The sequence below is a fragment of the Delphinapterus leucas genome, chromosome 13 (assembly GCF_059928025.1).
Source record: "Delphinapterus leucas isolate spDelLeu-1000000601 "Yukka" chromosome 13, BTC_Dleu_Yukka2, whole genome shotgun sequence".
NCBI classification, from domain to species: domain Eukaryota; kingdom Metazoa; phylum Chordata; class Mammalia; order Artiodactyla; family Monodontidae; genus Delphinapterus; species Delphinapterus leucas.
The window spans coordinates 9527474-9554262 of NC_143141.1; the positions used below are offsets into that span (position 1 = coordinate 9527474).

Genomic DNA, 26789 nt, shown 5'->3' on the forward strand with positions numbered 1-26789 from the left:
GGATATTTTTTCATCTATGGTGGACACAGAGCCACTCACGGGGGACACACAGACTTAAGACCATTCTCTTGGGGAGACAAAGCTGTTTCTATACATAGAACGATAAAGGCAAGTGCAAGTCCATGGCTAGATCACAGGGCACCTTCGTACACATCAGGACAAGTCACCTTGCCATCACAAGAGACCCACCAGTTATCATAACAGATGACCTTTAACAGAATGAAACCCTTGATTGTCCTCTTCTGGAAATTTGCCAAAACAAATAAATCTTCCATGTCTATTGATCAGAATTAAGCCCCTAAAAGATGGTGCCTTCATGCAGTAAGAACCTGTCCAACCACACACACACATGCACACACACACACACACACACACGGACCAATTTAGGGCCACCTGCATCCTCCCATCCTATTGTAAAACTAGTCAGCATCTCCAACAAAATAGTTTTGTCTTGAGTTCCCAGCACAAGTTTCTATTCCAGGGTTAAGTGTAGATTTCTAATGGACGAGGGAGGGGCAGCTGTTTCTGGAGGTGGTCTCAGGCTCTGTGGACACTGTAGACAACAGACCAATAATCTAGGGGATTGAACTAAGTTACACAAGAGCTGGCTGGGAGCGCACAGCAGGAAGTAGCCATGGGATGACCCACAGGTGGGCACCATCAGAGTGTAAACTCTCAGGGCTTGGGCCCTGCCCATGGATATTAATTCACTGGACAAATATTTACTAAGTGTTGACCACATGCCAGGCATTATTCTAAAGGCAGGAGTACAGTGGTGAACAAGACAGACACGAGCCCACCTTGCAACCCTTCCTTAGGCCAAAGAGACAGAGAAATGTCCCTTAAATCTCCATGGCAAAACATGAGTGAGGGATGGAGGGGTGGCTGTGAATATCCCATCCATTGCCGGACAGCAAGTTCCCCAAAGAACAATGCAGTGAAGGCTGACATAGTGACCAGGGCAGCCTACCTGGACACGTGGAGAGATAGGAAACAGGGTGGGGAGCAATGGGGGAGCACCAAAGGCAAGGAAAAGAATCCCACAACAAACTAAGAAATGCAAATGTCCCACAGAAAGGAAGGATCTTCCATAACTAGACTGGTGGGCTGGTCTGGAGGTGATTGTCTCTAACTACTAGTTCTCTTCTTTTGAGAAGTGAAAATACTTCATAAGGTCAAAACCTTAAGTTTTGAACTGACAACAAAAACTCAATGCCCAGAGGGCAGAGAGCAGAAGCAAGAAGAACTACAATTCTGCGGCCTGTGGAAAGAAAACCACATTCACAGAAAGATAGGAAAAATGAAAAGGCAGAGGACTTTGTACCAGATGAAGGAACAAGATAAAACCCCAAAAAACAACTAAATGAAGTGGAGACAGGCAACCTTCCAGAAAAAGAATTCAGAATAATGATAGTGAAGATGATCCAGAACCTCAAAAAAAGAATGGAGGCAAAGATCGCGAAGATGCAAGAAATGTTTAACAAAGATCTAGAAGAATTAAAGAACAAAAAAACAAATGAACAATACAATAACTGAAATGAAAAATACACTAGAAGGAATCAATAGCAGAATAACTGAGACAGAAGAATGGATAAGTGACCTGGAAGACAGAATGGTGGAATTCACTGCCACAAAACAGAATAAAGAAAAAAGAATGAAAAGAAATAAAGATAGCCTAAGAGACCTCTGGGACAACATTAAATGCAACAACATTTGCATTATAGGGGTCCCACAAGGAGAAGAGAGAGAGAAAGGACCCGAGAAAATATTTGAAGAGATTATAGTCGAAAACTTCCCTAACGTGGGAAAAGAAATAGCCACCTAAGTCCAGGAAGCACAGAGTCCCAGGCAGGATAAACCCAAGGAGAAACATGCCGAGACAGATAGCAATCAAACTGACAAAAATTAAAGACAAAGAAAAATTATTGAAAGCAGCAAGGGAAAAATGACAAATAACATACAAGGGAACTCCCATAAGGTTAACAGCTGATTTCTCAGCAGAAACTCTACAAGCCAGAAGGGAGTGGCATGATATATTTAAAGTGATGAAAGGCAGGAACCTACAACCAAGATTACTCTACCCAGCAAGGATCTCATTCAGATTCGACAGAGAAATCAAAAGCTTTACAGGCAAGCAAAAACTAAGAGAATTCAGCACCACCAAATCAGCTCCACAACAAATGCTAAAGAAACTTCTCTAAGTGGGAAACACAAGAGAAGAAAAGGACCTACAAAAACAAACCCATAACAATTAAGAAAATGGTAACAGGAACATACATATCAATAATTACCTTAAAGGTGAATGGATTAAATGCTTCAACCAAAAGACACAGGCTCACTGAATGGATACAAAAGACAAGACCCATATATATGCTGTCTACAAGTGACCCACTTCAGACCCAGGAACACATACAGACTGAAAGTGAGGTGATGGAAAAAGATATTCCATGCAAATGGAAATCAAAAGAAAGCTGGAGTGCCAATACTCATATCAGATAAAATAACCTTTAAAATAAAGAATGTTATAAGAGACAAGGAAAGACACTACATAATGATCAAGGCATCAATCCAAGAAGAAGATATAACAATTATAAATACATACACACCCAACATAGGAGCACCTCAATACATAAGGCAATTGCTAACAGCTATAAAAGAGGAAATCAACAGTAACATAATAATAGTGGGGGACTTTAACACCTCACTTACACCAATGGACAGATCATCCAGACAGAAAATTAATAAGGAAACACAAGCTTTAAATGACACAATAGACCAGATGGATTTAATTGATATTTATAGGACATTCCATCCAAAAACAGCAGATTACACTTTCTTCCTAAGTGCACATGGAACATTCTCCAGGATAGATCACATCTTGGGTCACAAACCAAGCCTCAGTAAATTTAAGAAAATTGAAATCACATCAAGCATCTTTCCTGACCACAACACTATGAGATTAGAAATCAATTACAGGGGAAAAAATGGAAAAAATACAAACACATAGAGGCTAAACAATATGTTACTAAATAACCAGAGAAAACTGAAGAAATCAAAGAGGAAATAAAAAAATACCTAGACACAAATTACAATGAAAACACAATGATCCAACACCTATGGGATGCAGCAAAAGCAATTCTAAGAGGGAAGTTTATAGCAATACAAGCCTACCTCAAGAAACAAGAACAATCTCAAATAAACAATCTAACCTTACACCTAAAGGAACTAGAGAAAGAAGAACAAACAAAACCCAAAGTTAGCAGAAGAAAAGAAATCATAAAGATCAGAGCTGAAATAAGTGAAATAGAAACAAAGAAAACAATAGCAAAGATCAATAAAACTAAAAGCTGGTTCTTTGAGAAGATAAACAAAATTGATAAACCTTTAGCCAGACTCATCAAGAAAAAGAGGGAGGGCCTCCCTGGTGGCGCAGTGGTTGAGTCCGCCTGCCGATGCGGGGGACACGGGTTCGTGCCCCAGTCCGGGAGGATCCCACATGCCGGGGAGCGGCTGGGCCCGTGGGCCATGGCCACTGGGCCTGCGTGTTCGGGGCCTGTGCTCCACAAAGGGAGAGGCTGCAGCAGTGGGAGGCCCATGTACCGCAAAAAAAAAAAGAAAAAAGAAAAAGAGGGAGAGGACTCAAATCAATAAAATTAGAAATGAAAAAGGAGAAGTTACAACAGACACTGCAGAAATACAAAGCATCCTAAGAGACTACTACAAGCAACTCTATGCCAATAAAATGGACAACCTGGAAGAAATGGACAAATTCTTAGAAAGGTATAACCTTCCAAGACTGAAGCAGGAAGAAATAGAAAATATGAACAGACTAATCAAGTAATGAAATTCAAACTGTGATTAAAAATCTTCCAACAAACAAAAGTCCAGGACCAGATGGCTTCACAGGTGAACTCTATCAAACATTTACAGAAGAGCTAACACAAATCCTTCTCAAACTCTTCCAAAAACTGCAGAGGAAGGAACACTCCCAGACTCATTCTATGAGGCCACCATCACCGTGATACCAAAACCAGACAAAGATAGTACAAAAAAAGAAAATTAAAGACCAATATCACTGATGAATACAGATACAAAAATCCTGAACAAAATACTAGCAAACAGAATGCAAAAACACATTAAAAGAATCATATACCATGATCAAGTGGGATTTATCCCAGGGATGCAAGGATTCTTCAATATATGCAAATCAATCAATGTGATAGACCATATTAACCAACTGAAGGATAAAAACCATATGATCATCTCAATAGATGCAGAAAAAGCTTTTGACAAAATTCAACTCCCATTTATGATAAAAACTCTCCAGAAAGTGGGCACAGAGGGAACCTACCTCAACATAATGAAGGCCATATACGACAAACCCACAGCAAACATCATTCTCAATGGTGAAAAACTGAAAGCATTTCCTCTAAGATCAGGAACAAGGCAAGGATGTCCACTCTCACCGCTATTATTCAACATAGTTTTGGAAGTCCAAGCCACAGTAATCAGAGAAGAAAAAGAAATAAAAGGAATACAAATTGGAAAAGAAGAAGTAAAACTGTCACTGTTTGCAGATGACATGATACTATACATAGAGAATCCTAAAGGTGCCACCAGCAAACTACTAGAGCTAAACAATGAATTTGCTAAGGTTGCAGGATACAAAATTAATGCACAGAAATCACTTGCATTCCTATACACTAACAACGAAAGATCAGAAAGAGAAATTAAGGAAACAATCGCATTCATCATTGCAACAAAAAGAATAAAATACCTAGGAATAAACCTACCTAAGGAGGTTAAAGACCTGTACTCAGAAAACTATAAGACACTGATGAAAGAAATCAAACATGACACAAACAGATGGAGAGATATACCATGTTCTTGGATTGGAAGAATCAATATTGTGAAAATGACTTTACTACCCAAAGCAATCTACAGATTCAGTGCAATCCCTATCAAATTCCCAGTGGCATTTTTTACAGAACTAGAATAAAAAATATTAAAATTTGTATGGAGACACAAAAGACCCCGAATAGCCAAAGCAGCCTTGAGGGGAAAAAAATGGAGCTGGAGGAATCAGACTCCCTGACTTCCGACTATATTACAAAGCTACAGTAATCAAGACAATATGGTACTGGCACAAAACTGGAAATATAGATCAATGGAACAGGATAGAAAGCCCAGAGATAAACCCACGCACCTATGGTCAACTAGTCTATGACAAAGGAGGCAAGGATATACAATGGCAAAAAGACAGTCTCTTCAATAAGTGGTGCTGGGAAAACTGGACAGCTACATGGAAAAGAATGAAATTAGAACACTCCCTAACACCATACACAAAAATAAACTCAAAATGGATTGGAGACCCAAATGTAAGACTGGACACTATAAAACTCTTAGAGGAAAACATAGGAAGAACACTCTTTGACATAAATCACAGCAAGATTTTTTTTGATCCACCTCCTAGAGTAATAGAAATAAAAACAAAAATAAACAAATGGGACCTAATGAAGCTTAAAAGCTTTTTCAAAACAAAGGAAACTACAAACAAGATGAAAAGACAACGCTCAGAATGGGAGAAAATATTTGCAAACGAATCAATAGCAAAGGATTAATCTCCAAAATATATAAACAGCTCATGCAGCTCAATATTAAAAAACAAACAACCCAATCAAAAAATGGTCAGAAGACCTAAATAGACACTTCTCCAAAGAAGATATACAGATGGCCAAAAAGCACATGAAAAGCTGCTCAACATCACTAATTATTAGAGAAATGCAAATCAAACTACAATGAGGTAACACCTCACACCAGTTAGAATGGGCATCATCAGAAAAGTTACAAACAACAAATGCTGGAGAGGGTGTGGAGAAAAGGGAACCCTCTTGCACTGTTGGTGGGAATGTAAACTGATACAGCCACTATGGAGAACAGTATGGAGGGTCCTTAAAAAACTAAAAATAGAATTACCATATGACCCAGCAATCCCACTACTGGGCACATACCCAGAGAAAACCATAATTCAAAAAGACACATGCACCCCAATGTTCATTGCAGCACTATTTACAATAGCCAGGTCATGGAAGCAACCTAAATGCCCATTGACAAACAAATGCATAAAGAAGATGTGGTACATATATACCGTGGAATATTACTCAGCCATAAAAAAGAACGAACTTGGGTCATTTATAGAGACGTGGATGGACCCAGAGACTGTCATACAGAGTGAAGTAAGTCAGAAAGAGAAGAACAAATATCGTATATTAACACATATATGTGGAACCTAGAAAAATGGTACAGATGAACCGGTTTGCAAGGCAGAAATAGAGACACAGATGTAGAGAACAAACGTACGGACACCAAGGGGGGAAAGTGGGGGGGGGGGTGGGATGAACTGGGAGATTGGGATTGACATGTATACACTAATATGTATAAAATAGATAACTAATAAGAACCTGCTGTATAAAAAATAAATAAAATAAAATTCAAAAAAATAAAAAAACTCAATGCTCAGCCACTCATCAGCAAACGTGTGTGGAATATCGAAAAAAAACAGCACAATATTAGACCTTCCTTCCCATCAATAAGTGGAATCTAGTTCTGTATCTCCTGAATCAGGGATTGAACATGTGACTTGCTTTGGTCAATAAGACATTAGCAAACAGGACACAAGGAGAGGCTGGAAAAGTGGTTGACACTGGGGTTTGCCTGCCCTTTCTTGCTTCTCCTGGCAGCCCTGCAATGACCATGGAAGTGAGTCCACACTAGCCTGCTGGAGAAGCCATATGAAGGAGAATCAAGGCATCCCAGGCTGCCATCTGCCAGACATGTGAGTGAGGCCATCCCAGACCATCAAGGCCCAGTCAATCCTTCAGCTGACTGCGGCCACACAACTGAGCTCAAAAGAAACCAGCTGAACTAAGCCCAAATAGCCAACCCACTGAATCAAGGCTGAATAAATGAATGTTATTTTAAGCTACAACAGTTTAGGGTGGTTTGTTACACAGCAAAGGCTAACTGACACACTGTCTTTGGAAAGAGACATGTGAGTTCACAAAAGAGCAGCCACCAATCCCACGTAGGCAAAGACTACTACTATACTGGTGTGGTCACCATATATATTTCAGTGTCACAAATTCTACTTTATTTACCAAAAAAAACACCAGGTAGTGGCAGTTCTTCATCCTTGTAGTTCAAGCCTGAACTTAAACTAGAGGTACAGGCTAAGAAATCAACTTGTATCTCCACTTTTTTTTTTTTTTTTTGGCTATGCCATGAGACTTGTGGGATCTTAATTCCCCAACCAGGGATTAAACCTGTGACCCCTGCAATGGAAGCATGCAGTCCTAACCACTGGACTGCCAGGGAATTCCCTCCACTTTAAAAATAATATATAGAGCCTGACAACAGTGAAAAAAATAAGAGCTACCATTTATTAAGATGCTCGTTCTAAATTCTTCACATATTTGTCATTTAATCTTCACAGCACTCTCCACAAGATACCTACCTTGTCCTATTATTATCCACATTTTGCAGAGGAGGAAGCTGAGGCTCAAGAACACTACACCTCTTGCCTAAACTGCACAGTTGATTAGGGGTAGAGCCAGGATGCCAATCCATTTTTGACTCTCCAATTAATTGCTACATGGGACTGACACCCAGCCCAGCCACAGCAAGTTGCTTCTTCTCCGTGTGCCTCAGTTTCCTCACATGTAAAATGAAAAAACAGAACTAACCCAGACTTTAGGGCTCCAAAGATGAGGTTCAGGATCAACCATGATCTCATATAACTGTAGGCATAATCTTTGGGGTAAATATGTTTTGGGGATTGTGAGAAGGGTTCAGCTTCACTAAAATTCCCAAAGGGGTCAGTGATCCATTAAGAAACAATTAACAATATGTTCTTGAAGGCCCTTTCCAGGGTTCAAGTGTCTTTTCAAGTTGAATCAACCAGTCCCACAGATGCTGCAATTATGCAGAAAGGAAGCGAGCTTTGACAGCAAACAGCATTAGGTATAATTCCAACCATTCAGCAGCAGCTCTAAACGGTGGTCACTGGTAAGCATTCCAGGCCACAGTGGTGTGTCTTTCTATCACACCCACACCCTTACCACAGAACCAGACCAGTCCTGGGCTTGTCCCAGGCATCGTGATGCATCAGGGATGTTCCTTCACCCCTGCCTCATGAGAGGTTCTGCGCCTACAGCTTTGACCTTCAGTCCCTAACTACCCACATACTGAGAAAGCAGTTATTGACAACAGGAACCATAAGAAAAATCTACAGTGCTTCTGTCAGAAGCATGCCCTGCCTAATTTTCCAGGAGTCTGGTTCATGGTGGTGGCTTCTGGTCTCTTGACATTTCCCTGCATGAGCCACTGTCCCTCATAATGTCACTGCTCCAACTGCTTCTGAACCCCAGCATCAGCCCCAGTCTCTATACTGTACCCAGATCCTAGCTCCCTCAGTCTCAGCCTGCTGTGGCCAATGCTGGTCCTACCCACCTCTGAGACTTCAAGCCACCTCGATATCCAAAGCACCTACAGCCGCTGGCCCTGGTTCTCCAGAGATTCCTCTTATCCCAACAGACTGGTTAACTCCAAGCCTGTTATAAACTCTGCTGTGTTAATGGAGAAAGTTTGCAAACTTTTCCTTTGGGCAGTGGAATTGTTTGTCAAGCAACATCTTCCATAGAAACTTAAGATATGAAACACGTCAAAGCTGAGCTGGGGGGACTTCCCTGGTGGCGCAGTGATTAAGAATCCTCCTGCCAATGCAGGGGACACAGGTTCGAGCCCTGGTCCAGGAAGATCGCACATGCCGCAGAGCAACTAAGCCCGTGCTCCACAACTACTGAGCCTGCGCTATAGAGCCCCCAAGCCACAACTACTGGAGCCCGCGTGCCACAACTACTGAAGCCCACGCACCTAGAGCCCATGCTCCACAACCAGAGAAGCCACCACAATGAGAAGCCTGTGCAACACAAGGAAGAGTAGCCCCTGCTCACCACAACTAGAGAAAGCCCGCATGCAGCAATGAAGACCCAGCACAGCCAAAAATTAATTAATTAATTTTTAAAAAAGAAGCTGAGTTGGGATGGGGCTCAGAATCCCCCCCTGCTCCACCCTCTACTCACTTCTTCCACCCCCTCCCCCCAGAATCTTTTGATATTGTCGGGGGCCTTAGGAAATCTGGGAGAAAGTTTTAAACCATTGGAATGGTGGAATCATTATCTCTATGAGTACGTGTGTTTGTGTGAGGTAGGAAGGAGAGATGGGGAAGGGAGGGGTGGGGAGGAAAGAAAAAGAAAGAAAAACCAAGACAAAAGAGAGGCAAAGACTGTGAGGTGATGAAAGGCTGAACTGGGGACATGAGATGAAACCAGAGAAGGGAACCTAGATTGTAAAAAGAAAGCAAAATGAAATTACATGTTACAAAGGAGAAAGCAGCTACAAGGAGAAAGAATTGGCTGCACCAACAGGAAAGGTGGAGAACCCCCCTTCGTTGTGTCCGGCTTGGAGAGAGCCCCTGGACACTCAGGTACCTGGGGTAACTTGTGCAAGAGCAAGTGAGATGTGAACGTGGGGAGATGTGTGACCAATGGCCGAGAAGGTCTTAGTGAGCATCACGCTTGAGGGGGGGAGTGTGTAGCATCCTGATGAAGCAGGTGACAAACATCTGGACAAGTACCGGCCATCACTAGGTACTAGAAGGTGGAGCCCTCTAGAAGGACCAGATGCAGGCTCTGCCTTCCAGTTCATAGTCCAAAAGGAAAGATGCCCCAAATGCCCACGTTTGAGACGCCCATCACCCTCATTATGGCCTCCTTGTTCTAATCCTCTGATAGACTGTTTGCAAAACTGGCTGCCTCAGTTATTCTCCTTTGGGTAGTCCCTTCCCCACAGTGACTCTGGTCTGAGCCAAGTGGCTTGCTTTGGCCAAGAGGACATCAGTTACATTACACAAGCAGAGGCTTGAAAAGTGCTTGTGTATTGTAACTTGCCTTCTCTGACTGTTCTTGGGAACCCTGCAACCACCACCATGTGAACAAGTCCAGGCTAGCACGCTCGATGATGACAGCACTGCAGCCTACTCATCCCTATCGCCCAGGTGACACTGAGCCAATAGCCAGAGCCATGGTCATCCCAACCTATTCAGTCCCAGCCCAGCTGACCTAAAGCAGAAGGACTACTCAGCTGATTCACAGAACCATGAGAAGTAATAAACTGTTGTTTTGAGTCAGTAAGTCTTGGAACAGCTTGTTACACAGCAAAAGCTAACTGATACAAATGCAAAGTTGAGTTTCCCTCTTAGAGAAAACAGACCTATCTTATTTTGTTCACAAGCCGTCCTTGCAGCTGAGTATTATCTGTAACATGCAATTACAGCCTAAATTTACAGCCTAAATCTGTTAGGCAGGGTGAAAAAAAAATTATTTTATCAACTGACAGTAGAGTCTTGTAGAGGGACCTGCATCTTGTGGGAGACCTGCAGGTAATCTGGTACACATGCTCAAACCTCACATGGGTGGGGGAAATCAAGGGAAAGGGGTCAGTTCCTCCAAGTGGGATGGCCCCAGGAGAGGGAACAGCCCAGCAGGGAGGTGGGTGAGAGCAAGGATTCAGCCAGGCAGGATCTCAGGCCAAGAAGCAACCATGAGAACAGAGACCCTTGAGAATTAACATCTCAAGGGGAGGATGCTAGACTTCCTGAGGTCACAGGAAAGAGACAGGCACCAAGTTTCTCCATATCTCAAGGCCTGAGTGGCCTCAGCTGACATCCGGATAACATCTGCTATAAAACGAACCCATGTTCAGACCAGAAAGCAGCAGCCCCAGCAGGGGGCTTTAGACAGACTCTTTCATAATAACAAACTCACGAACAGCCACATGGTTCAGCTGTGGCTCATGCTCAGGCAGAGATACGCACATTCACCCACTTAAAATAACCCTTAGTGCATTTTTAGTGTATGCCAGATACTATACTATTGCTTTACACATATTAATTCCTGCGATCCCATAAGAGACCCCTGGGTAGGTACTACCATCATCCACTGTGCGGTTAGAGGAAGTTGCTTCAACGCTCTCCCAGCGCTCCTACCTCACTCAGGGTCAAAGCCAAAGTCACCTCCCTGCCTTCTCCCCCTCCCACTCCAGTCCTCACTTACTAAGCTCCAAGCACACTGGCCTCCTTGCTGATTCTGGAACATGCCAAGAACCTCCTCCTGGTCTGTGTTCTTGCCAGGAACACCTTCTCCCAGAGAGCTCACAGCCCACTTCTCACCTCCTTCGGTTCTTTACGCAGAAGCCACCCGATCGGAGAGGCCTTTTCTGGCCACCTAAGCTCAACTTGGAGCCCCCCTCCCAAGCTCCACATACAGCACTTGCCACCATCTGACATACTCTATGTTTTAGTGATTCATCCTTCTTTGTCTACCTGCTCCACAAGGACGGGGATTTGTGTCTGTCCTGTGCACTGCCACGTCCTCAATGCCCGGAACAGTGCATGTGGTAACTGTTCAACAAATATTTGGTGAATGCAGGAGAGGAAATCCAAGTAGGCAGCTCCGATAGCTGCCCAGCGTTCCCAGATGGTAAGTAGCAGACGCTGGATTCCAACCCAAGCCGCCCAACTCTGAAGTCCTCACCACTGCTGCCCCTTTCGCATATCACGTCCCTGCGCACATTCAGAAAAGCACTACCCACTCACACTTGTGAGCGCAGGCACACCCCTCACCGCCCACCTGCACACTGAGGTCTGCCCCAGCCTCACCACCCCACAGCCCCAGGCTCTAAGCCCCACATACAGGAACTTGCCGTCCGTCTGTGAGCCTGAGTAGAGTTTGCGCTCCGCCTCCTCGCGCGTCAGGCTTTTGTGGTACCAGGGCATCCGCTCGTGAGCCGTCGTGGCAATGAGCTTCTCCACCTGAGGGGCCTGGCTGATGATGGCCTGCTCCAGGGCCTCGCCCTAGGGAAGAACGGGAGGGTGGAGAAGACTTGTGTCTCCAAGTAGGCGGCCACAGGACACCTCTTCCATCTCCTGGACCCTCCCAATTGCCTCTTCCACATGAGACAGCCCACCCACCCAGGCGCACCTAGGGGGTGAGTCATTTAGGCTGTTAATGAAAGCCAAGCCCCCTCATCTCTATGGTCCCGCCCCAAGCCATCCAGGCCTCGCCCATCCAGGGCCACGGCCCAGGCCCCGCCTTCTAGCCGGCCCCAAGCTCATCTCCAGCTTGAAGATCTGACACTGGTAATCGCGCCCCACGGTGCACTGCATGTTGTCGAAGACCACAACCCACCGCCCCTGCCGGCCAACCTACCCCAGAGCACCGCCCCCACCATCCTCTCAGGCCCCTCTCCCAGCCCAAGCCTCGCCTCCTCTGAACTCAGCGTGACCTCCACCTACCCCGACCTCCACTTTGCCATCTGCCTCTGACAAGCACCATAGCATCGCTCAGGCCCCTGCCTCCGAGGCCTCCTCCCAGGCCCGCCCCCAGTCAGGCCCCAACCCTCCAGCATCTAAAACGGGCGCAGCACAGCATAATACAGGCTGGCGAAGACCACCACTCTCCCCCAGTTCCATTGCTCCCTCGGCCCCAAGGGCCCGCCCTTCCCGGCCCCGCCTTCCCAAGGCCCGCCCCTCCGGCCACGCCCTCCCAAGACCCGCCCCTTCGGCCCCGCGCTCTCACCTCTAGTTTCCAAGTCTGGCGCACGTAGTCGCGCACCATGGCATCGCGTAGGCTGTCGAAGACCCCGGGCTGCGGCTCGAGCCCCGACGGCCGGTTGCACGGCTTGCGCAGGTTGCAGGGCAGCCCGTCTGGGTCGCGCGAATAGAACTCGCAGAGCTCAGCGGGGCCGCAGTGCGCTTTTCCGCCCGCAATAGCGTAGGTGCCGTTGAGCTGGCGCTCGATGGGGAAGTGGTGGAAGCGCACGTCGTGCACGAGCGAGAGCACATAGCCGCCCAGAGAGCGCAGGCAGTGGCGCAGCAGGAAGAGCCCGTCGGCCATGCCCGCCAGCTTCAGGTGCTCCTCGGCCTCGGCGCGCGAGATGCTGCCGTAGAAGAAGGGCAGGTGCGCCGCGGGGTCCGGCATCGCCGCCGCTGCCCTGAGCAGGGTACGGGCCCCTGCGCCTCTTCAGACTCTGTGAGTTCAGAGCGGGATTGGGGGCACGTCAGGGCCTCGGTTTCCCTTCCTGAACCCGTCCATTGTACCCAGAGATAGTAGGAGAGAGCCCGCATTAAAGGGCATCCGTGCGGCACACCTGAGCGTGCCGATCGTGCAGAGCCTGATTTGTGCCGGAGTCGACTTGGAAAGGAGGCCCAGCCTACGGGACTCAGACTGGGGAGTCCCAAACCAGCCTTTGACTTTTCAGACCTAGTACGGAGCGCCCCACTGGCCACGACACAACAGCACCTGGAACCTTCATCCACCTCCCAAACACGTGTTGAATTCTTACTGTGTTTCAGGATGGAGATATGGGTGAATAAGAGACATGATCCCTGCCCTCCTGAAGATAACAGTCTGAGGGAGAGGGGATGCAATAAACAAGGAGAGACAAAAATAATTACAGATTGAGGTCAGTGTTCTAAAGGAAATAAATAGAGTGAGATCAAGAGGGAAGAAGCCACTGTAGCTGGGATGGTCACATTCTTTGGGGAGGTAGCATTTGAGCTGAGATCCGGAGGAAAAGGAGGAGCCCACTTCTCAAAAAGCATGGAGGGGAGCACATCAGGCAGAAGGAACAGCAAGTGCCAGGGCCCGGAAGCTGGAACAACTTTGCTCATCAAAGGACCTTGACTCCATTAGCCTTCCCGACTCTTTCCTCTGACCCTTTCCCAGCAACCTTAGAAATTCCCCTTAGCCCTGCCCCCTCTGCCTTCATGAACGAGTGTCTAGAAAGCATAAGCTAATCTGAATATCCATTAATAGGGGATTGGTTAAATACATTAGGATTTAACTCCAATGTGAACTGCGATACAGTCATTAAACAAAATGAGGTTTGGAAAGTATGACCCTATATGGGGAGGAGGAAGTAAGAACATATAAATAGATAACTGGTGAGGAAGATATCTAACCTGAAATTATCCACCTTCAACTTTCTAGGGTGATGGTGATGTCCAATATCTTGAGAAGCGCTGTGTTACACACGTGTCTGAATTGCTCAAAATTCAGAGAGAACGTAAAATTAAATTAATGTGAAAATGAAAAAAGAAATTCAGAAAATGTACCAACTTGAGTTGTTCATTTTATTGTATTTGGGCCCCTCAGTAAAAAAGGAACCATAAAATATTGAACCCTGGTCAGTGATCTGCGTGCAGAAATATCTAGGTGTGATGGGTAGTGATGGCTGTAATTTACTTTGAAAGGCATCCAAAAAATAATGTTGATGGATGGATGGATAAGCAGATTGATAAAGTTGAGTCTTGCTATTCGCAGTATTTCTATAAAGTATTGAATTAGGAAGTACTGAGCCATTGCTTCTAGAAGAAATCCAGTGTCAGGTTCCTTGAAGCCTCTGGTCACAATATTTTCATCAACCGATCAGTACATAACCTTGTTTTATGTACTTCTGTTTAAAGACAACTTACATAATTATATTGTTGATTCATTAACATTGAGCTCTTGACCAGCAGCCCTGTAACTATAAGCTTACCCAACACATACGTTTTCTGTGAGGCACAGCCCAGCCTTCTTGCACTTAGGAACACTAGACAGCACCTCAGCACTGTCCTTGGGGGCCATTTAAACAGTGAAATCACCGACGTAAAGCACAAAAATGTGGCACTAAATAGACTGTGAGAAAGAGACTTATTTACAGTATGAGCTGAATCGAGAAGGCAAAGCATCCCCTTGCTCAACCTCAAAGAACCAGCACATCGGTTGACTCAAATTTCACACCACTCTGCACACGCCCTCCAATGACCGTGAAAGCGCAGCGAGCATTGGTTTTGGTGGTTACAAAGAAATTTTAGCAAGTAGGCGAACTGGCAGATATGGAATCCAATACTAATGAGGATTAACCGTATGTGATAAAGCAAATATAGCAAAATGTCCATTGTAGAATCGAGGGGGTGGATAATTTGTACAACTAATTGTTCCTGTTTTCTGTATATTTGTAAGTTTTTAGATAATGTTGAAAAAAATTATTTCCCCTTAACAGTTTCTGGTCGTTTCTCTACTGAGATGGGCCCACTTAAGGCCACCCAGGCATAGTTTTGCATTCAAGGAAGGCTCCTTGGGTACCCTTCTCACTTAAGCAATTGTAAGCAGGGGGTGCAAAGCAAGCTTTTGTGGATTGAGAAAGGCTGCCTTTCCCTGGGCGTTCAGGAACATGCAAGGATGGGCACTGGAGCCAAGAGGAAGATACTAGAGCGGGAATCAGGTGAGGTCTGAATCGGCGCAGCTGGAGGAGGGGCCGGAATCTGCGTTCTAACCAGATAGCGTCTAACGCTGGGGTTGGGAGAGCCAGGGCTGTGGGGGTCTTGGACGTCCCGATAGTTACAGGCAGGTGATTAATCGGGGACCTGGAGATGCAGGTCACCATCCCAGAAGAATGTTTTAAAAGAGTCAGAAGGGCTCCTAGGTGTTCATCCTAGAGAAATGGAAACTTACGTTCACACAAACACCTGCACAGGAATGTTTATAGCAGCTCTATTCACGACTGCCAAAATGTAGGAACAACTCAAATGTTTCCCAACAGATGAATAGATAAAGTGTGGTATATCCCTGCAGTGGGATACTACTCAGCCTGAAATGGAAGGAAATGCTGATACACACATGAATGAATCTCAAAGGCGTCAGGTTAAGTGAAAGGGGCCAGACTCAGAAGGCTACAAACCATATGATTCCATTCAAAACTGTATAACAGGGTGTGAAGAAAAGGGAACCCTCTTGCACTGTTGGTGGGAATGTAAATTGATACAGCCACTATGGAGAACAGTATGGAGGGTCCTTTAAAAAATGAAAAACAGAACTACCATATGACCCAGCAATCCCACTCCTGGGCGTATACCCAGAGAAAACCACAATTCAAAAAGACACATGCACCCCAATGTTCATTGCAGCACTATTTACTATAGCCAGGTCATGGAAGCAACCTAAATGCCCATCGACAGACAAATGGATAAAGAAGATGCAATGGAATATTACTCAGCCATAAAAAGGAAAAAAAATTGGGTCATCTGTAGAGATGTGGACGGACCTAGAGACTGTCATACGGAGTGAAGTAAGTCAGAAAGAGAAAAGCAAATACCGTATATTAACACATATATGTGGAATCTAGAAAAATGGTACAGATGAACCAGTTTGCAGGGCAAAAACTGAGACACAGATGTAGAGAACAAACGTATGGACACCAAGGGGGAAAAGCGAGGGAGGGGGCAGTGCTGGTGGGATGAACTGGGAGATTGGGATTGACATGTATACACTAATATGTATACAATAGATAACTAATAAGAACCTGCTGTATACATAAATAAATAACATAAAAGGAATAAAAACAAAACGAAACAAAAAACTGCAGGGCCATGCAGTGGCTGCCAGAGGCAGCAGGCCCAGTGGGGAGCAGGGGTGATGGGATGTGGATGGACTGCAAAGGGGTATGAGGGAATCCAGGGCAATAGCCTATACCTTGACTGAGATCGCAGTTTCTCAGCTGTATGCATGTGTCAAATCTCACAGAATTTTTCACTAAAAGGGGTGAATTTTACTGTATGTAAATGATACCTTAATTTTTTTTTTAATTAAAAGGGGAGAAAGGGAGCTGGAAGGTATAGACACACCAGGCACTACAAATATCAACTGAAATAGGAAAGAGAGAGCTGTCTACACTCCTGCCTCACTTCCTTGATTCCCTCTGTCTCATCCAGCCTCACAGTCTGCTCCCCTCACCTCCACCAGGCTGCTCTCCAGCTGCAGGGAGCAAGATATCAGCACCTGATGGGCACCAGGCAAGAACTTCGTGCCCTCTTCCAGGCTGGGTCCCCTGCGTGATGGACACTGTGACCCCCACACACACACTCTTGGGTCCTTCGCCAACCCCCTGGCTTGCCGCCTTCCTCTCTGACGGTTCCTGCTCTCTCTCCTTCTCCAACCCCCGTCCCCTACTTGGGCCATCCTGTCTGTGGCTACCCATGCTGCCACTCCCACTTGTCTCATCCAGATCTCTCCCCTGAGGTCGGTTTGTGCTGCCATCACCTCCTTTGATCTCCACCTGCTGTGTCTATTAATAAAACCTGAGATCCAGATCGAACTCACACGGTGACTGTGGTCGGCTGAACCCCACAGTCTGTTTCCCACATGAGCTGAAGCTCCGGGATCTGCAAGTTGCTTTTAGGCGATTCTTCCCCAAGGCCTCCGTTGCTCAAGAACCTACTGTGGCTCCCTCCTGCCTACATCATTGAATCAGACTAAATTCCTCGGCCCTCCCTCTGCTCCAGCCAGGCTGCACTATGAGCATTCCTTCAAATGCACTTCCGTGCAGTGTGCTCCACCGGATATACCCTCCCCACTTCTCTCCACTCCCCCAGTCCAGCCAGCCCTGCCTGGCAGACTCACAGCCCTGCTCCCCACAGGGTATCAGGACCTAAGGCAAGGCAGCGAAGAGAGGGTTTGTCCAGGGACCATGGGGAGGGGTGGGGGTAGTGAAGCTGGTCTCTGGGGCAGGAAGCTGTGGCAGGAAACTGTCAACAACACAGTTTGAGAAGCTCCACCCTGTGGTGGCCACAGGTGCAGCCTGGGTAGCCGGAGGCGGATTAGTGCAGAAGCGGGAGTGGGGAGAGGCTGCCTCTTGAGACCCAGTCCAGGGCCAGAAGCCATGATTGGCCATCTCGGACCTGAGTCCAAGGTGTCCCAGAGGCAGAAGCCTTCCCCGTGCATTCTCAGCTTTATCCCCACTTCCCTGTCCCTTTGCCAATAACAACGACAACAGTAATAACAACAGCTTTCAGAGGAGCCTGGCCGGTCTGCAGCCTCCTGGAGGATCAGATGTTTCCGTCCTGAGCCATGTCCCTGCAGGCTGCACGGCTTTCCTCAGAGACATGCCCACCATGAGACTTCCCCACCCCGCTCCTGCCTGGGCTGACCCCCTCCATCCTCCCCTTGAGCTTGCGAGGTCCTCGTGAGTTCAGAGATGCTCATTTGGCCTTCCCATGGTTTGCAGCTCCACAGAGAGACCGCGGGACCCCAGCCTCGTTCTCACAGCCCAGGTCCTGGGGAAAGGGGAGGAAAGTTTGATCCTTGGCTAGAGGGATCTGCCTGAAATCCCACCCTTCAAGCATCCTTTTTGGGGACAGGCAGGGTTAAATTATACCTGTTCCAGACACACAGGATGCCCCAAACATACTTTGAAGGAAATACGGTCAAGAGATCAACTACGTTTACAAAAGCTGTGGAAAGCATATTTGCATATTAAAGGCTCTGAGAAGACCTGCCAGGAAAGGACGACGCTTTTTAGCTTTGTTTAATCCTCACACCTAAGTAGCAGGGCCTGGAACTGCTGCTGTTCCACAGAACAGACTCAGTATCCAAAGCCCCAGTTAAATGTCTACCATGAGACACCAGAGGGAAGACTGAGGCAGTCAGGCTGCCGACAGAATGAGATGATCCCACTGGACTTGGCAGGTCTGGAGGCCCCAGGTGCCACCCACAGCCAGACAACAAGTGTCCCCACCCAAAGAATGGGGGTGCAGCCCCTCACTGCCCATGCCTCCTCTCAAGACCCCAAGTCCCCCCTAAAGCCACCCTTCCTGCTCCCCAGTCCGCAAGCCACCAACAGAGGCAGCACAGACATTTGTCAGCTAACAAAATGCAAAATGCCATCTTGGTTACGTTCCAAGTCACAGAGACAGCAGTTAGCACAGTGCCCTGGATGGCAACAGGCTCCTTATCTTTCCCCTGACACCAGGGCATCAGATCTGATCATGGAATCATGGATCTACTGGGTAGTAGCAGTGTGGTCCTGGGCGGGGAGTCATGCTCGCCAGACCCACCTGGAACACAGCGCCAGTGAAGGTGCCCAGCGCTGCGGGGCTGCGGGGATTCCGTGAGAGAAGGCTCACCAAGCACTGAGCATGGGGCCTGGCCCGCCCTTGTCCTGGCCCGTCCTTTTCTGCTCGCAGCCCTCCAGGACTCCCACGTCACTCAAGGTTAAAGCCCAGGTTCTTACAGCGGCCTTGCCCAATCTGCCCCATCACCTCCTGGCCTTCAGTTACTCCCCACCAGCCACACGGGCCTCCTTATGTTACTTGTTCAGAGCACTGGAACAAATCAGGCCTGGTCCAACCTCAGGGCCTTTGCACTGGCTGTTCCCTTTGCCTGAACACACTTCCCCCAACCCCCCTCACTTCATTCGGGTCTCTGTGTAAATGTCACCTCCTCCTCCAAGAGGTCTTCCCTGACCTCCCTCTCTAAAATCGCCTCCCCTTCTCTCTCTATCCCTGACCCAGCGTTACTGCTCTTCACCACTGAAAATGTGATGTACTGTCAACTTGTTGCCACAGGATCTTTGTCCCCTGCTAGAATGTAAGCACGGTGAGAGTGGACATGGTCTCCTTCCCCTGCCTATACCAGCCAGGCACATCGTAGGTGCCCCATAAATGTTCGTGGTGGGCAGAGGCTACTGATACTGGGGTACCTGGGAAGGTATGCAGCCCACTGTGGTGGGTGGAGACCCCTCTGCAGGTCCTTGGAATTTGGCAGCCTGATGAGGGATGAGGGGCTGTGGGGTCCTCCCTAGGACAGAATAGTGAACGGAGGACCTAGCGGCTTCCTCCACTAACCTGTGGTGGGAGAGGAGAGGACCAATCGGACCAATCGGAGGAGATTCCGCACAGGCTCTTCCCTCTGCCTGGAACAGCGCCCACACCCTTCTCCAGGCCACCCTCAGCTGTCCCTTCCACCCAGAAGTGTTCCATGATTTCCCCCCTCCCTCCCCAGCTGAGTCAGGCACCTCCTCTGTTCTCCCAGGGCCCCGTCCTCCCGCATCACAGCCCTGGTGGCCACGTATGATCAGTCTGTTTGCTCCACCGTCTCTGACCAGCATGAGCTCCCCAAGGCAGAGCCTATGCCTGTCTTGTTTTCATGATAGCCCCTGCTTCCTCCCGACAAATGTTTGTCAAGCGGGCAACAATAACAATAGCCTCTGTACCGAAGACTTTATGACACCTCTTCTGAGCATTATCCATTTAATCTAATCCTCACCGCAATTCCATCAAATGGGAACTGTTATCCCCATTCCTCAGCTAAAGAAACTGAGGCTCAGAGAGGTTAATGTCATGTTCAGAATCATGTAGCCTGTGAGTGGCAGTCAGGATTTGAACTCAGGTCTCTCTGACCAGCAGCCAGCACTAGCCACTCTAGTGCGTGGCCATTAGGAGAATGCAATCCACGGCTCTGACCTGGGTCCCCAGGGGCTCCCACGCCCGTCTGGCCCAGGTGTCGCTGCACTTTGAGCTGCCTTCAACTGTCAGGGCAAAGAGTGCTGGCCTGTTGGGGGCTGGAAGCAGGTCCTCAGGCCTCAAACAGACTCTATCTGTTGACCAACTGACTGAATAATGCCACGAGATCAGTCCCCACTGCCACCACTCCCCAGCGATTTCAACCTCTGCTGCTGGCGTTCTAAGGGTTGTGTAACCTCTGCAAGGAGCTATCCCTCTCTGGGTGCCAGGCTCTGTGTAAAAGGAGATGGGAAAAGACTTAGGGGACAGAAAAGGTGGGATGAGGCAGGAGGACAGAGCCTGACAGTGGGGACCGCATGGTGCTGTCCGTGCATTGTAGGGTGTTTAGCAGCATCCCTGGCCTCTGTCTTACTAGAGACCAGTAACACCCCCTGTGTCACAAGCAAAAATGTCTCCAGATGGCACTGAATGTCCCCAGCAGGCATGGGGGAGGCAAAACTGGCTCCAGTTAAGAAGCACTTCCTTAACGCTATGCTTTGGGGTGCGGCGGGGAGCAGCCAGCATGGAGAGGTCTGGTTGCTGCAGCCCCCAGGAGAGTCTCCAGGAGCTATGAGGCCGCCCAGAGCTAGTGATCATAATTAGGACTTTAGCAATATGCTTATACAGCACTATTGTGTGCCAGGCACTCTAGAGAAATTCACTCGCCTAATCCTCGAGAGAATGCTGTGTGTAGAGGATTTGTGGACTTGGCACCTGACGACACAGAGAAGGAGGAAATTGCCCAAGGTCACACGGCACACACAGTAGGTGGCAGAGCCAGGCCTCAAATCGGCCTCCTGGCTCCAGGGTGTACACGAAACACCATCCAGCTGGGCCGCCTGCCTGCCCAGCGTCCCTGCCAGGGCTGTGTGGCAAGGCTGGAGGACAGGCGACAACAGGAAAAAGCAGCTCTGCACTGGCAGGGGAAGAGCCCTCGCAGGTGATACCCAAGGACCTTCCAGCACAGGAGTCCCCGACCCTAATCTCTCAGCAAAGCTTTATTAAGCACCTACTGTGAGCTTGCTGCCGTGGCTAAGACAAGAGTGACAAAGCTCATCTTGAGCCGTTCACCACATGAACCCCTGTTCCTCCCTGCCAAGACCCTTTCCTGCTTGGGACACCTTTCCCAACCTCTCACCCAACAGTCAGGAGCCAAGCACCTACTAGTTGCCAACATTTGCATCTGCATTTAACAAATGGGCAAAGTGAGGTTCAGAGAGGCCAAGCAACTTGCCAAGGACACACAGCGGTTGAGCAGGATTCGAGCTGTTTCCTTCTTCACATCTCTGTTTCCCCTTTAACCTGAGCTCCCCTACAAATGGCTGGAGCCTGTCCTGGGTCCCCTCATGGGAATCATCCGGCATTTTGATGTTCAAGTTCACAGCCCTGTTGAGCCACCCTCATATTCACGGCCCTGGGGGACAGAGCACACGTTTGCTTTCTCTGGAGTTTTCTCTGCTTCCTGAAGTCAAGGTTGCTGCACTGATGGGGCCCTGCAGGAGGCTAGGGACTGAGCAGGCACCTCTGTGGCCCCTGGATATAGGCATCCACTACCACTCGGCGGGCCCGCTGGAGTGAGACCTCCTTCCCTCAGGGTGGCCACAGGTCGTGTCTGCTTCCTTTCCCAGCTGGGTGTCACCCACCTCGGTCCTACAGCCCTTCTGGTACCACAGTGTCCTCCTGACTCTGTCCTCCTTCACCAGACCCAGGCCACCCCTGGAGATGGCAGCTGGGTGCTGCCCCATCTGGGATGACTTACCTGGGGATGTGCTGACGGGTGTGGAGGCACAGGCCACCTGCAAGGTCTCTGCTCCCAAAGCCGACAGACAGCTGGTTCTAGATGAAGAACTGGGGTCCGAGAAACTAACTTGGGCTTATCTGCAGCCCGAGCCCCCAGCCTGAAGCCACCACCGGCTAACCACCCACTCATACACCCTGGCAAGGGGTAAGGAGGTCATACCCCACCAGGGTTTCTCACTCGGGGTGGAGGGGGTGGGGAATCTGAGTCACCCTCTGCTGGCTGCCCCGGAAGCCCCTGCGGTGGCCGTGCTGGCAAGAAAGAGGCAGAAGGCTGGAGGCCAGCCACTCACCTGGACACCCCAGTGGAGCACGGCAGCCAAGCTAGGCAGGGACTGGCCCGGAAGGCCTGATGTGCTCTTGGAAGCGCCTTTCTCTGAAACTCAGCCTGTTTCCTTGATGCGAAGACAGGAAAGGGGGCTGTGTTTGAAGTTTTACGTCAAAGTCACAAAGTGCTGTGTTCAAGGAAAATCGCAAGCCATGTGCTCCAGGGAGGGCAGAGGGCACTTCCGGGGCCAAGCAGAGCCTGCCCAGCAGTGGGGGAAATGAGGCGAGCTGCAGGCAGGGGTTATGCTAGAATGATGATCCCAACAGCATCCCCCAAACCTGGAGAGGGTAAGGGAGGGGAGCTGTGTGCTGGAATGGGGGTGGGGTAGTGGCAGTGGGAGGGGGATCCCCAGGACTCATTGGAAACGGGAATGCCCCCACTTTCCCTTCCCAAGGGGACATGGACCCGGGGCCTGTCCCTGGCTGAACTGCTCATATGAGTGATTTATTTATTCCACAGACAGGTTAAAGCCGGAGAGACGATAAACCTCCCAAGTAGGTCCACACCGCAAAGGTCAGAGCACCTCCTGTGTGCCAGCCATCAGGTCAACAACGACAGCCCTGTCCCTGCCCTCAGATGGTTCACAGTCTAGGCGAGGGGCCAGCTGGGTCACCAGGGAGACCAGGGCTGGGAAGGCAGAAGCCTGGACACTGTGTATACACAGAGGAGCCCGACGCAGCCTGGGGGTGTCAGCGATGGCTTCTAAGAAGGATCGGTCATGTCGTCAAGACGCGGAGATGGTGTGTCCCCCAGCACGCACCCGATCCCAGCCCAGCCCCGTGCACTGCACCTGACCACCTCCTGCGCTGCTCACAACCTCTTCTTCAGCCTCTTCTCCTCCTCACCCACCCACCCTCTGACCACTTGACCACATCTCACATCTGCTCCCTCGGCGGCCCACGGAGCTGTCGGGCTGCAAGGCCGGGCCTGTCCTGGAATCCACTCTGCCCCATCTACCCCCACTGTCCTGAGGCCTTGGGGGCTCTCTCACCTCTTCAGTGGCTCGTCACCCGTGGGGCCTTGGGGACCTACATGGGCTGTCCTAGGCCCACCGTTGAGACCAAAAAAATCTTTCTTCTCTTGCACCTGCGCCCTGGGGGAAGTGGGTTCAGCTCCCCAACTGGCCTGGCATTTCCTTCATGCTTTACCCCAGGGCTCCTTTCCTGGGACCCTCTCCCCCAGCCTCTACTACCCCCCAGTTCCCTAAATCCCCCCTCCTGCTCAGGAAATCTTTTTTCTAAGCTTCAGGCTGGGTACTTTCCCCCTACATAGATTTCTCCCAAAACTGTTTTCGTTAGAAGAGCTCCCTTTCCCCACAGGCATCGTGAAATTCAGGATGCAGAATAAAATCTTTGTTTCCATACTGGATGCTCCTTTCCTGGGGTAATGAGAGAAGAATGCCCCAGCATACTGAAGAGGAGAGAAATCACAGCATCAGAACCACATAATCTACAATTATAATAGCAGCACTTACTGAGCACTTACTACGTGCCACACAATGTTGTAAGTGGTTTACAGTTTAACCCACTGAATCCATTTTCCAGATAAGGTAAGTGAAGCCCAGAGAGGTTAAACAACCAACTCCAAGTGGCCAGGCATGATGGGAGCAGGGCAGTCTGGCCCCATAGCCCAGGCCATGGTGGACATGGGAGGAGGAAAGCTTGATTGCAAAATAGCTCCCTGTGGGGCCGGCCTCCCAGAGAGCTGGAAGCTGAGCAGGCTGCCTGTGGGGTGCCCGAGGGGCAGCAGCATTTGGGGCTTGCTGTCTCTGGGGTCTTCAGGCCTGAGAAAGGGGCTCCCAGCCTCTGCAAGGCACTGGCTCAGCAACCCTCTAACCCACTTCCATCTCAGAGACCACGTCCTGAGGGGCCCAGGCCAGCTGGGTGCTCAGACAGTTCTGAGATTGGCCTACAGATAACGCCATGTGTTTTGCCAAAGTGGAGGGTGGTGGATGCGTCTTTTGAATGTGCAGACGAAAGAGCGGATGGAACAGTGGGCTGGAAAAGTTGAGGTGCGTTTGCCCAGCGTGGGTCTGGGTAAATATTCACTCTAGACATGCAAAGAGCCTCAGAAGAATTTGATCACTCACACCCACCCCCACCCCGCGCCCTTGCCCAGCTGGTCCCCGCCTGAACTCTCTTTCCCCACCTCTTCTCCTCCATTTGACTCTTCCTTCTCCTCCAGGTCTCTGATTAAATGCAGCTTCCTCCAGGAAGCCTTCCCCATCCTCAGACTGGGTGGGGTGGGACTCTGTGCTGGTTTCACCTGCCCTTGAGCCGGCCAGATTTGGTTTCACAGCCAAAAAGACGCCAGGCCACTGCAGGGGTAACACCCGGCAGGTGGGCCCTGGGGTGGAGGTTTCAGGCTGCCAGAGAAGACTCACCTCTCAGCACAGTGATGCCCCCAGGGCCCCTACTGAATGCCCTCCCACCTGGGTGTCTTCAGCCGTGCAGCGCCCGCCTTTCCTCTGGGTGGTCAGACAATGTGACATTTACCTCCTTGCTGTTCTTGTCTGGTTCTTCCACTTAGAGCTGAGGGACCTTGAGCAAGTTACTTGACCTCTCTGTGCCTTAGTTTCCTCATTCAGGAAATGAGGATGATAATGGTACCCACCTCATGAGCATTAAAGCAGATGCTCCATTATCGCCATCATTATCACCACCACCATCATCTCTCCATTTCCCCAATTTCGATAGCGTGCTACTGACTGCACGTCCAAGGGCAGGAACAGGATTTCCTTGCGCCCTCCAGGGCGTAGCTTTGAGTACAGCATCCTTCCAAGAGCAATTTAGGATTCTAAAGGTTGCAAGGGACACCCCCCCCCCAAAAAAAAAAGAAAATTAATCCAACCTGGCTTAAGTCAGAAGAGAATCAATTTGCTATAGCAGCCATATGCTGTGCCCTCCTCTGGGGGTCATCAAATGGACCGCTCTTCTTAAACGTCCGAGCCGCAATGACAATGTCATGTCTTCAGACGGGCCTTCGGCGGCTCCCTATTCATGCGACACTGCATAACTACTGTATACCACACCCTGTTCTAGGCGCCGTGGAGCTGCTGTCAACAACACAGGTGAAAATCCCTTCTCTTGTGGAGCTGACATTCTAGTGGGGGAGACAGAGAAGTAACAAAATAATCAAGTATTCCACGGAGTATACCAGGTGGCTCCAAGTGCTACGGAGTGAAATAAATCAAGAAAGGGGAGAAGAGGTTCATAGGTGTGTGAATTTGAACAGAGGGGTCAGGGCAGGCCTCACTGAGGGGATAACCTGTGAGTCGAGACTTGAAGGAGGTACAGGAGGGAGCCATGGAGATATTGGGGGAACAGCATTTCAAGCAGAGGGATCAGCAGGTGCAAAGGCCCTGGGGCAAGACTGGACCTCGGTGAGGTGGGGATTATCTTGTTCCTGGCTGCATCCCCAGCAACTAGAGTCGCAGTTGGCACATAATGGAGTTTAACAAATATAGCATGATGGGTGAAAAGTTCAGGTATGGGCTTCAGGAACAACTTACTCAAGGCTCAAATGATGGCCTCAGGGTTGTTACCTCCTCTATCTGTTGACTTTATTCTCAGATAACTTTTCTCCCCGGGGTCCAAGATAACAACTCAGCTTCAAATCCCACTCAGGAGAAAACATCTATTTCTCAGTATTCCCAGCAAAAGCTCCATCACAGCTCATTGGCTGAGTGGATCACATGTCCATCCCTTACCAAGTCCCTGAAACCAGCGGATTGGATGTGAGAGTGGCTTAGGACCCAGTCACAAAGCCCATCCACACCACACTGAGACCGGGGAGAAGAACCCAAAGGGAAGTTGGAGGCTACGGCTGGAAGGATGCTGGACAGGTAAAAAGTCACAGTTTTGCAGAACAATCATAACAGCTAAGATTTATTTATTCATTTATATTGAGCACTCCTGTGTGTTGACCCCAGCTAAGGTGCATTTAATGCTCACAACAGCCACATGAAGCAGGTTAGCCCCGTTTTACAGATACAGAAACTGAGGCCAAGAGCAAACTGAAGCTTGAGATTTCACAGCTAGTAAATGGCAGAGCCTGAGGTCTGCTGGCTCAAAGGGAGCCCAGAGCCTCCACAAGGCTCAGCCCTGAAATCTCCTGTGCTGTGTGGTGGCCACCCTTCACCACGCCAGGGCCAGGCTGGCTGGACCAACCACTGAGCTGGAGGTGGAAGCCCTGAGCAAACTGGGAACACAAAGGAAACCACCT

At 48.9% G+C, this 26789-nt stretch overlaps 1 protein-coding gene across 4 annotated transcripts in view; it reads right to left on the reverse strand.

The window, feature by feature from the left end:
- The window catches only part of ZAP70 (zeta chain of T cell receptor associated protein kinase 70), a 31665-nt gene extending 9024 nt beyond the window's left edge, over window positions 1–22641 (reverse strand). Inside the window, exons 1-5 of one of the 4 annotated variants that reach the window (XM_089922714.1) lie at window positions 22531–22627; window positions 22200–22303; window positions 14081–14165; window positions 12696–13146; window positions 11811–11971 (exon numbers count right to left, since the gene is read on the reverse strand). In XM_089922714.1, coding sequence (XP_089778840.1) covers window positions 11811–11971; window positions 12696–13097 — 563 coding nt within the window. In that variant the 5' untranslated portion in view covers window positions 13098–13146; window positions 14081–14165; window positions 22200–22303; window positions 22531–22627. Of the gene's footprint in view, window positions 1–11810; window positions 11972–12695; window positions 13147–14080; window positions 14166–22199; window positions 22304–22530 lie in introns of all 4 variants that reach the window. The other 3 variants (XR_002648111.3, XM_022599086.3, XM_022599085.3) reach the window with 3 other exon arrangements.
- Between the last annotated feature and the right edge of the window lie 4148 nt (window positions 22642–26789).